Raw genomic sequence first — 12593 nt, forward strand, 5'->3', positions numbered from 1 at the left:
GTTACCTGCTTTTTACTCTAGCTTATGAGGAATTTAAAAATTTACTAACTCAGGCTGCTAAATTTTTTAAGTTAAAAGCAAACCGCAGCAAAAATGTGCTTATCATTAAATTTTACAGTTTCTACCAGTTATATGTAGTAGTGTGCTCTCACTATGACCTGCTGGCTTACAAACCATCCTAGATGCAACTTGAGAGTAAAAACAAGTCCTGTCAATAGGCTTGCCCTTCTCGCTGCTTTGTGCTGTCCACGTTTTGTAGTGTGACTCAGATCAGACCGCAGCCAGTGAGGCAGGGTCCAGGCTGTCACACCAAGGGATCAGTGCTTCAGCCAGCTCAGAAGGCAGCCTTCAGTCACACCTCTGTCCCAGGTGTGACCTCCTTCATCCCTGCCTCGCATCCCACATGTAGCCACCCTCTGAACCAGCCCTACCTAAACCTAAAGACTTCCCCAGGAAAAATCTTTTCTGTGAAGTCTTCTGTGACTTGCCTTCCACGTTGAAACTTGAGAAGATTCCTCTTCTATTGCTACCAAAGCACTACAGTTTTTTTATTCCTCTTGATCAAATGATGTAGTTTGAAAACTTCTGTGTCATCTTGTGAGGCAAATTGTAAGTTGTCTGTAGGTATTTGAAAGAAAGAAATTATTTCCTCTTTATAGTGATTTTTCACCTTTACAAAGCTGATATGAATAGAAGGAGGTAGGGCAGAGAAGAAGGTGGTAATACACAAGGATAGCAGCAGTACTCAAGCAGCTGTGATGATACAAGGATGTGAACAAGGCAAGATGTGTAGAGCAAAAGCATTATTTCCTTCAGTGGTGTAATAATCTGAGAGTAATTCTAATGAAGGATTTTTTTCATTGACAACCTTAAGTGGAAGTTACATTTTCTTTGTAATTCCTGTTAGGTAACCTCTAATCCTTCGAGAAAACAACAGACCTTTAGCATTTCCTGGTAGAACGCTTTATTTGATTGTGGTAGCACCTTCCATGCCAAGAGGCATCTTGCAGAGACAATAGGTGTAAATCTCTTTATCTCCCTTTCCTAAGAGGTGGGCAAAGCAGGCCTGTGAGTAACTTTGGCTTTTTCTTTCTTTAAAAACCCATACCAATAAAAGGAAACAGTGCAGGCAGATTGACCCAAGAACAAGAATTTTTGCCTTGTGTTTAGTGTTGGTTTTGTCAAATCTTCTACCTTGAAGAAAAGCATAATTAGCTGGTTTGTTTGCCTGCTGTTTAAGGTGACACTCTGACCTGTTTGCTTCAGGATTTGCTGGCTTTTCAGAGGACTTTGTGTCACCCAGCAGGTGAAAACTATCAGAGTGCAGTAAGTCACAGTACTCACACATAGCAGTGTCACTGCAGTCCAGCTGCTACATTTGGAAAACAAGAAATGCTGTTATTATTTCAGTGACCCCCACATTTAAATTAGTCACCTGAAGGTGCTCCTGACTGAACTGCAGAGAGCGCTTCCTTACTAAGGGCCAAACTCACATCAGAATCAGTTTCTGTTATCTTCCATTTCCAGGGCTCTGTGACTTGAGTATTCTGAAAATGTAGGCAAAGGCTATAATTTTTTCAAATACTCTGTACTTTCGGAAAATATTAAGTTGAAGAAGTATCTGATTAAGCTCCTGCTGTTCTTATAATTTGTGGGCAGATAGTCCTGAGAGGTTAAAAACACATCTTCCACCTGCATCATAGAACATACCTCAACATTTAGAGGAACTCATATTTTTGCCATCACTCCTACACGTAGGAGCAGACCTTGATTTCCACATGAAGGTGTAACCGTCCCAAAAACATATGTCATTAGAATTGCCCACTGTTTCATGCTCCTGGTCAAAGAACTAAATCTACTTGTAGTATTTTGATAGCTCTTCTTCTTTCTGAATGTAGATGAGATTGCCTGTAGTGAGAAATTTCTGAATATGAATATGCACCAATTACTTATGCCAAAGGCAATGTTGCAATGGTTTTCCAAGGAAACATGGGCAGTCTTCATCTTTTATATTCTTGTATTTTAATATGCTCTATGTAATTAAAATTATGGATTTAGACTTAAATTTCAGGTAGCCTAAGTCCTGACAGGATTTGGACATGTTGCACTTATGCGCTAAAGCAGATTTTGTGACAATATGTGAGAACAAACTTGAAGAAGTGGCTTTGGTAAAGCAGCAGGAAGGCATGGCAGCCACTGGAGAGCCAGTTGTGCTGCAGTGAAATTGAAAAGTTTTGAACTCCTCCAGAAGTAGCCTGTCTCAAACTCCATGGGATCCCACAAAATCAGGGGTCTGCTTAGGTGCTGAAGTTGTGCAGGATCCCAGCTACTGCTCTAAGGTAGCCACCAAGGCTAGGAAACAGTTCCAGGGGCAGGTCTTGACCACATACAAGAACACCCAATTTTCCATTTCCCACCCTTGGGGTCATGGCAGAGAATGACAATGAATTTTATTCTGCCCTTCCTAGTCTTTGTCATCAAGAATTTCTTGTTTGGACAGTCTACTTGAGAGCAGACAAGTATTGAAGGAAATTACCCTCTCCAAAAATTAATCCAGGATTTCAACTTGTCCATATTGACTCCCATAGCCAGTCTTCTGTAGAAGGAATGCATGAGCATGGCACTTTTCAGATATGCAAAAAGTTTGGTAGTCCAAGGTAGCTCAGAGTAAAAGACACAGTGAGAGGGTAGGCAGAGCTACAAAGGGGGGAACACAACAAGACTGGTTTGTGCCAGTCAGTGTGATGCACTGTGGGCTGCTTCACACCAGGCAATGTTTTAGAAGTACCTGAGAGTGGAAAATGCAGGTGTTCAGGAGTACAAACCATGCTTAGGAGCCACAGGTTTTGAAGACATCATCTGTGTATCTCTGGGCCTTTGTCCCATGCTGTGCTTTCACATGCTGAGATGAATCAAAGTGCCTGGGCAGAGTCCTTTGCATAAGAGAGTTTCCTCTGAGGTCCTGTTTTTTCAGTGACCTCAGGTGTGCAGAGTCTCCTGAGTAAGAGAAGGAAGAGCAGCCTTCATGTGCCCTCTTGCTGCAGAGGTCAAGCTACTCCCTCATGGACCCGTTCAGTTTCACGCACAGCTGATGTTATTAAAGCTCCTGGACTTAGTCATTTTCCACTAAGTAGCACCAGACACTGTGAAAACAGCAAAGGATTTAGCAAGTCTGAGAACAAAAGACTACATATGTTATCACTGTGCAAAGTTAACTTTAAACTCATAGCCAGTTCCTGAAAACAGATAAGTTCATCCTCGTATATGTAATAATTGCATTACCAGGATTCTTTTCATTTGTATATCAGCCAACTGGAATAGCTTTAATACTTTGAAAATAATAAGTAATTTGCCTTTTGTATCTGGTTGTCAAGCATATCTCTGATGCAGGATTAATTCATACTGAGATACTCTTTCCTGTACAAATTATTTTTTCCACATCTTTGATCTGTTTGCTGTACTTGAGCAACTCTCCAGGTAGTTTTTCTTTAAGCAGTACCTGATTTAGGGTGTATATTTCAGTCATGATTCTGTGCCATGTCTGATGATTTCATTCAAATCCAAGGACAAGCTTTAGACTCTAAATCAAGATTAAAGCTATTCAGATGTAAGATTAAAAAAGGTTACACTGTCAGTACAGAAAGATGCCATGCATTAGTATTAAGACAAAAGGTAAAAGCCAAAATTTTATCTTACATTTTACTTTTTTTGCAATTGTAGGTCTTCATGGGTCATTCAAATGTTGTTTTTTTAAATCATGCTAATATACCTTGAGAAGTACATAGCACGCTTAAGACAGTAGGATTTCAAGGTGCTCAGCATATTACAATAGGCATCTCACTTCATGAAGAATGTGTAGTCATCCCTCCAAAAAGCAAACATTGCTGGGTTTGTCGTGCATACTTTTCTCATAGTTACAGTCACATTTAGTTTGAATTAATGCACTGAATTAATGAATATATTGCTGGACACAGTCGCTGCCTTTCATTCAAGAAGCAGATGCCCTACATAAGAAACAGTTACACTCTTTCATGAAACCGGGGACTGAGAGAACATTAATCCTTATCCCAAACATATCTTTATAAAAGGGAGACAGAGCCAGCATAGAGTACACAGCATTTCTACCCAAACAGCTAAGTAAAAAAATGTTCAGCTTACATACTGGCTGAATTTTTTTTTTATTTTTGCTGCCTAGGAAGGTAAACAGCTTTGAATAGAATGGGCACAGCAGTTAGAAAGGAGTTTGCGCTAAAAACACTTGGCCCAAGCCCATAGGTTTAATTCATGTTGCCACCTTTTAGCTAGCTCAGTTGATCTCTCAAAGTCATGGGTCAGGTTTCAGCCTAGTATGATGTGACTGCACTACCATAATAGCTCTCTGGGCTCCAAAACGCCTCCAACAAAACCAAGAAAGTCAAAACCTCGGTATTCATAATAATTCCAAAATAAACAGGAGACCATCTTCACTTGCTGTAGAGAAGCTTTAAATGGCAGAAACATTATTCTGAATAGTTATCAGCTAATGTATTTTCAGACTTGTTAATTGCTGTATACTAGCACCAAAATGAGACTTTTTTATCTTTTCAGTATTGTTTTCCAAAGTGATTTGTTAGCCCTGTGAGGGGAAAATGTGCACTTATTTTACTGATGTACATCTCCACTCAATACATTGAGCTACATATGGCTAATCAGTGGTGCCCAAAAATCTAAAAGCATATTCTGAAATCCTGAGTTTCATTTTTAGAAGTAATTTAAATAGTAAAATCAAGTTCTGCATATTTGCCTGTTGGTTTTTAATTTTACAGGTCACATTTCAGTTATATTTTCAGGTTTCCATTTGTAACCATAGGGGCTGAACACTTTGCTTTATAGAACTCTAATTGTGATGTCCATGTAGTCACTGCCTCCAGGTACCCGAGTGCTGTGCTTAACAAGTTCAGAGATAAAAATCATACAGGTTGACACCATAGAGAATAATCTGAATCCTTTCTTCTGCTCTTTATTATTTCTAATGTGAAGGGATATTTGATAGGAAAGAAAATGCTAGCTGCTGTCACAGAAATTTTGCTCAGATAGAGGAGATATTATTAGTAACTATAAAAACAGGCTTTCTAAATGGAATCTGATATACCCCAGTATCAAGACTTTACATCAGGCAAATAAAAAAATATTCTCTTCCTTACATAAAATGTGGTTATTTTTATGTAAAATAGGGACATATCCCTGTGATTTTGTGTCCCTTACAGCATAAAAGTTGGCGTGGGGAAAGCTAATAATTATTGTTATTAATATTAAAATGTTATATACAGTATGTATTAATATTCTTTATTTCCAGCCTACTGTCATTCCTGACTTCCCAGATTTAACAAAGAGAGGGAAAACAGATTTTTTTTTTTTTGCATTGGATGGGACTGCATGTCTATGTGGGTCAAGGATGGTCAGGAATCAACCAGCTTAGACCACGGTTCATAATGACCATTCCAGGGTAGAGCAAAAGATGAATACAGATATTTGACTTAAATTATATGTTACCCCAGAGGTGTTACCACCATCACTGATAGGCTCAGCCGTGGCCAGCAGTGGGTCCAGCTTGGAACTGGTTCCATCAGACATGGGGGAAACTTCTGGCAGCTACTTACAGAAGTCACCCATGTAGACCCCCTGCTGTCAAAACATTTCCACGTAAACCCAGTGCATGTGTATAGAGAAGATCTCAGTCTAAGTTCCTCATTTGAAAACAATCTAAATGGAAATAGATTTAATTCAAAATTCTGTCTGCATTTTATTTATTTATTTGCCATTCTTCTTTCCTCTGACTATGAACAGATGGGGAACTTTCCATACCAAATGAAGAAGGAGCTTTGGAGAATGGACAGCCTCTGGGCTCTGGGCTGAGCTCCAGCCAGGTGTCCCTGCCAGCCCTAGCAGAACTGGAGTCAGTCCCAGCATCTGTGGAACCCTGCTCATATGAGGTGCTCCCAACCACAGAGATCATGGATGGGACAGGTAACATCTCATTTATGTTATGGTGTAGATACTCTAAGCTGTTTGAAACAAGTTTTTGACTGCTAACATTTGGTGTTTAGCCCCGAGAAATCCTTGTCAAAATGAAGGTCTTCTGGTGTAGAAGGAGGTGACAGTATAGAGATTGTCACTGAATGCTCCACAAGAAATTTTGACTGACATGATGGAGAATTAACCTCTACCTCTAGGCAAGTAACCTCTCTCAGAGTGAGGCACTTTGTGAACATGTAAAAGCAGCTTTCCAGCTCTCTGTCTACATCTCAGATATACCAATGAGCTCTCGAGCAGAGAGCTTACAACACTTTTGAGCCCTGGGGTACAACGTTGTGCCCTCTACCTGCCCCATGGTGCTGTCTGTAGTTGCCACCACACATCTGTCAGTAACTAACAGAGTCAGCTGCTCTGCCCTGGGTGAGGCTGGCTGCTCTTCTTCCCCAGCCTGTGCAGGGAAACAGCTATGCTCTACATCTAGGTTAGCTCCTCTTTCTGCATCAGGTTGTGCTGCTGAGAGTTGTGGACAAAGGTCAAGTGAGGAAAAGTGAGCAGTAGAAGTTGTCATCCGTGATCTTGCGCAGCTATGCAGCCTTTTCAAAAGAGAGTAGGCCCCATGAGGTGTTTTTTACATTTAACAGGGTAAGTTTACAGACCACCTGTTAACATATCTGGTCCTAGGCAAGCTGTGGTGACAGACCATCAGAGACGTTATAAAACCTGATTTGTGTTTCTGATGTGGAAGTACTACCCAGCCTGGATGGGAGCTGGCTTCTCTCAGAAGTAATGGGAAATTTGGCTGTTGTGTAGATGTGTGTTACTCTTTCTCTTTTACTTTCTTTCTTTCTTTCCTTCTTTCCTCCTTTCTACGTTATACGATGTTTGAGTGAAATCTATGAGTCATTCCTAATCTGCATTGCTGTGCTGCTTTTCTTGTCTGACTTCGGCCGTATCTGCTGCTGCTTTGCTCGTAACGTTGTTGCGTCTATGATGTGGTTGTGTCCTCCAGTGTCTGAAGAGAGCCCCACATCCAATGAATCCGGCGTCCTCCTGCCCCAAGATCCTACAGCTAAGCCAGTCCTGCTACTTCCCCCCAAAAAATCTGCCGCTTTCCCTGGAGACCATGAGGACACCCCAGTGAAACAGTTGTCCCTCCTCAAACAGCCCCCTGCCCTGCCTCCTAAACCTATTGCCAGGATTGCCAGCCACTTAACTGGTAAGTAGGTATTCCTGGACCCTCAGCCCCACCGTTTCCCTTATAGGAAAAGCTGCCTTTGTAGCAAGGTTCTCAATGTTCTTCCTCTTTCTGTAACTCTGTTTGCACTTGTGTGTGTGCTGGTGATGTACATACTGTACCTAGGGCAGGGATCGTGAAATCTTCAGACTGCACCTTCATCAAGGTTGCTGCAGGAGCACTTCCCCTCTCAGCTCTAATTGCTTAAGACCGCTGTGGCATTTCCTAACCCTCCTCACCCTTATTCATCAAGAGTTACCATCACCACTGAAATTGCAGGATGTGCTTTGATGGGAAAGGAAGTATCAGAAAAATACTAGGATATCTTTAAATGCCCTTAATGAGGAAAGGCGTGAGAGTTGAGGGGAAAGGGAGAGTTTTGATTTCTCCTTTTGCAATTTGTTGCTTGTCCCCTCGACTGCCATATGGGCAGGTCTCCCTCCACACACCCTGTATCTTTCTATATGTTTGTCTTTGACTTGCCCCTGATCCTTAAACAGGTAATTCTGTCCCATGACTTCTTGCCATTTTGCCTCAGTATTATCTTCCAAACTGCTCCCCCTTTCCACCCCTGCTCTGACTAGTCCCCTCCCACTGGCGAGTCCAGCTCCAATTCCCCATCACCAGGATTTTGATGTCCTGTGCTTTATGCTGCAGTTTAGCTCTCACTGCATGGAAGGTAGCAACCGTAAACAACACAGGCTCTGTTTTGTGTTCCACGTGTTTTCACAAGTGTCCAGGCTCTTTGGGATTCAGAGTTCTAGGTGAATGTGGAAGGAGGGTAGGTGTGTCTCCTCCTCCCAGTCTCTCATTTCAACTGCTGAAGCAAAGGATGGCTATATTTATGCTGACCAAAATAGCTTCCCTAAATGCTTGCCTGCACCTTTTGAACAGTGTGCTCATAATTGAAGCTGCTGCACAGCAGGCAGCATCTCAACATCCTGAGTTGAATATGAGGTGTGGTTCGTCTTTGTAGTGGGGCAGCTACCAGTCTTGCCCTGGGTTGATCTTGTCTTAATCCTGCCCTGATATTTTCAGAACTGATGTGAGAAATGCTCTGCCCACATTTATGTATTGTAGATTTTCTTTTCAGACAGTTAACACCCATTTTATTCAGGTTTAATATCTATATCAGGAAAGTGCTCATTAGGAAAGAACATGTTCTGGTTTTCTCTCATCTCTACGTAGTCTCTTCATGTTTCTGTTTGGATGACCACACTTTTTTGTCCTGTATAGTTTTGTACATTTTATGTGAAACCTCTTTACTTTCTTACCTGCCAAAATCTGCACATAATAGTTAATATCTTGCCCTTTGCTACAAACTGAATGAGTGGTCCTGTGGCCTGTAAGGCCAGGTAGCAGTATTCATGGCTTCACCTAAGGACAAAACCAGCTTCCTGTGATCTCCCATAAAACTCTGTCCCTATCACAAGAAGTTGTTCAGAAATGAGGCCAACGTGGAAGAAATGAAAATATAGGAGTAACATAGGAAAAAACCCAGGTCCTTGGTTCATAAGCCATTCTTTTGTAACAGATACCAGAAGAATCAAAGGATGAGGGCTTCTGGAGTAGTTTTGGTTTTCTGCAGTTGGAAATTTTGTGTGAAGTAGAATCAGGCTCAAGTTATCAGCATAAGTGAGTTGCTTGATGGTGGTGACTTTCCAATGGAAGTGAAACAGAACTGTGACCCCTCTGGTGTGGCCTCTTGTGGTGGCCTTCACTGACGTCTCATCCAGTCCTATATAAAGTCTTGTATGTGCATATAGCTAGACTCTTGTACATGCGTGTACAAAACCTTCAGGGTAAAGGAAAGGAGACTCAAATTTAGTCATAGAGCCATAATTTGATTGACAGTATTCCTGCTGGTACTGAAACCCTCACTTATACATTCCTTATAAATAAAAGTATTCAACTTGTTCTAAAGGGTCCATTTACTTTGGTGGTCCAAAGGATATAAGTGTTGCTCAGTGCCTTGTGTTCTCCAGTGGTAATTATATTAGCCATGTACAATCTTTGGAAATGAGCAATCAATCCTAATGAAGCATCCTCCTCAGTGAGAAGCAGAATTAATGCTATTCTTTTTCTAATTACTCCAGAGACATCCTCTGCTTGGGAGTGAGAAAACAAGCAAAATCTGAACTCTGGCATTCAAAATGAAAACTTTTCATTTCTTGCTGAATACACAGTTTTCTACTGAAGAATTTTTGAGAAGGTTGAAGGACAAATTAAAACATATCAGGCATAGCTAGTGGAGAGTGACAGAGGTTTAATGGTCTGGTAGTTCTTTTCAAAAGACTATGAGAGGAGATGTGATCCTGTGAAGGGTTCAGGTACACATGTGAAAAGGGAGAAGCAACTCAACTTCTGTCTACATATATATATATGTATATGCATGTATATGTGTACAGAAGTGTATCTATTTAATAGAAAGATGTTTTGTACAAACATATATTAAAAAATCACTGCAGACGTGGTCAGAGGAAAACAAAAAGGAAAAATATTTTAAAAACAAACCTTGAGGGAAAAAAGTCAGACCACCTCTTGCTGTGAAAAGATTCCAAAGTTCTTAAAAAAGTTATGCAGACTGACTTGCAGGGCTTGACAAAGAATTTATTACAGGTTTTAGAAATGGAAAAGAAACATTCCTTTCCTCTGAAAGCATTTTGAGCCATCACAAATATCTATCTGCCTGTGCCAAGACAAAGATTGGCCTTTCAATTGATAAGAAATGCACATAAAAGAGCAGACCTAAATAAACACGTAAGAGCACATTTAATTTTGTGGTGAATGGAAATAAAAAAAAATCCATTTAAAGGTGGAAGGAAGAGAGAATTGCCTCTAGCAAATATAAATCACACAGCCTTGGCATGCTTCTTCTCAAGGCTGAGGCTCTGTAGGGATGAGACAGTATAGAAACAGTGCCAGAGCCAAGAGCAGACGGCAGGGCAGCCACTGGGGGTGGTACCAACACTGCTGCAGAAGATGCTCCATGCTTTTCCTCACGCCATGTCCTGTAGTCTTGATGGTGCTGCCTCCACAGGGAACATCCCTGTCACAGCACTGGGTGTGGAAGTGCTCACATAAGCCCTAGAAGAAAGGCAACTCCAGGAGAAAAACATGAGCCTTAACCATTTTGTTACCACTGTTTCACTGCTCTGCATGTCCTGTTGGCCAGTCACCTCCTGGTGAGCCTTGTCCTGGTTTTCAAACATGATTAGCATTAGACTGATTAGTACGAGACAATGTTCACAAGACAGAATTTCTTTTGTTGTTTTATTTCTCTGATATTCATGTGCAGAACCCAGGCATTTAGGACACTTCTAGCTTCCTTCACTGAAAATTTAGGAAGAGTTGAAATATTTACCTGGGACCAAATTTAATTGGGGTTCTGGTGTTCAAGTGCCCAGTTAATCAAAAAATCTTTAATGGTCAAGTGAGAGGACTGCTATGCATGTCTGATTTGATAGACCCCAGTGTTGTAAAGTTCCCTTTGATCTTGATTCATTAAGCTGTTAATTTTCACCAGAGCAGATAATGCTTTCTAAAATTAATTAGATATTTTTCAACTGAATCACCAATAACCCATAAAGCTCCTAAAACACCAGGGCACAAAATATGTGCCATTAAGATGGGATCTCAGGAGCACTTGAGTCTGTTTGAGCCAAAATTCAGCCTAATATTAGAATAGGATGTAGCTTTGGTTATATCTGGCCAATATCTATTCCATTTATGCTTTTTGCATTCTTTTGCTTTTTTTAATTCAATATTTTGAAGAGACACATAGCACATTTTTAGTTCTGATATTGGACTTTCTAGTTATGTCTGTGTAGACTCAGAACTAATTTATAATTAGAGGCAAATATTTAATAGGGTACAAAATATTAAAAATCCTCGAAATTTGCTTCTTACAATGCAGACAAGACAAGAATGAGGTTTGAGAGCACGAATGCCTGGGGTCCTGGTGCCTTGCCAACACACAGCTGGTTATGAGTGACAACTTTGTAAAAGTTTTTACAACTACAATTTGTCCAGTAAATACTCTGGAATATTTTATAATGCAGTAGTCACATATGTATCAGAAGACTCCCTGTAGATGAGCCCAAGGCATAATCCAGAAGCTTCCTCCACAGTGATGTTACCTCCAGCTGTCTGCTCTGGCAGGCTGCATTCATGAAGGGAGGTTACATTCACATGAAGACAATGGACAGTTCTCTCACTGCAGGACAAGGGAGAAGCAGCAGAGCAAAAGCAGTTCTCCTTCACCAGGTTCTCATGGAAACTGGACCCTGGTGCATTTTCTCCCTCTATAATTCCTCTCTGTGCTTCTTCCTGGAGAGGAGTACATATCACATACAGGCATCAGGAAATCTTCTCGTCTTTGAAACCCTTTCCAAGGCCCTGCACAGGAATTCATGCAGAGCTATACTTTTCAACCTTTAGGGATAATCATGCCTTGCTTTTGTTCTCCATATTCAACCTGAATCTTGAATGCTTATGTGGTACAGAAGAACAGCAAAGAATTCCGTCTCAAATCTTCCCCAAAAGACACGGCTGCAGATCTTGCTATAGTCAGCAGGAGATGCATGGCAAACCTTTGAGAACAGTTTTTGACTTCTCAAAAACTCATTGAAACAAGAAAAGAGACTCTCGCCATTTAGGCACAAGTGATTACAGGAAAGAAGACCTGAAAAAGCAAAAGTTACTTGTCCAAATGGGGCCAGTAAATATCAGGCACATCACCCCATGGAGCTCCCTCAACAGGCCACACTGTTTTTTGCACTGTTTGTTGGTTTGAGGGGGTTTTTTGCACATTATTTTATATAATTAATTACTTAGAAGGAATTTAAAGAGTATCTCATTAACTTTATGACAAGCTGTATTACTTGTATTACTTACTAGCTGTATACAGTACAGCAAAGGTCACAGTATAAGGTCATTCAGGTGAGGAACAACCTCAGCAGGTCTTAAATCCAACCTCCTGCTCAAAGCAGAGCCAGGTATGGGGTCAGACCAGATTGCTTAGGCTTTTGACCAGCTGGGTGTTGAAAACGTCAGAGGATGCCAGCTGTACAACCTGTCTGGATAAAACTGTTCCACTAACTGCCTCTTTTCATGGCAGGGAAAGCACTTTCCTTATAATCCAGTCTTGAACCTCTTTCTTTTCACTTTTGTCCACTGTCTTTACTTCTCCCATCACACACCACTGAAGAGTATCACCCTATTGATAACTTTTAGGTCTTGGGAGGCTGCTCTTAAGTGTTCCCCTCACAAGCTGTCTTTGCTCCGAGCTGAACATACCTCAGTACTTCAGGTGCTCTAACCCTCAGCCACTGCAGTGACCCTG

General features: G+C 41.0%; 1 protein-coding gene across 7 annotated transcripts in view; it reads left to right on the forward strand.

Annotated features, from left to right (window-relative positions):
* The window catches only part of PHACTR1 (phosphatase and actin regulator 1), a 298999-nt gene that overhangs the window by 226168 nt on the left and 60238 nt on the right, over nt 1–12593 (forward strand). For all 7 annotated transcript variants that reach the window (XM_054285281.1, XM_054285283.1, XM_054285280.1 and 4 more), the window contains 2 exons: nt 5827–6006; nt 7025–7231. In XM_054285281.1, the coding sequence (XP_054141256.1) occupies nt 5827–6006; nt 7025–7231 (387 nt within the window). The remainder of the gene's footprint in view (nt 1–5826; nt 6007–7024; nt 7232–12593) is intronic.

The sequence above is a fragment of the Melozone crissalis genome, unplaced genomic scaffold (assembly GCF_028551555.1).
Source record: "Melozone crissalis strain CALT ecotype California unplaced genomic scaffold, PUWL_Pcris_2 ptg000042l_1, whole genome shotgun sequence".
Classification (NCBI taxonomy): Eukaryota; Metazoa; Chordata; class Aves; order Passeriformes; family Passerellidae; genus Melozone; species Melozone crissalis.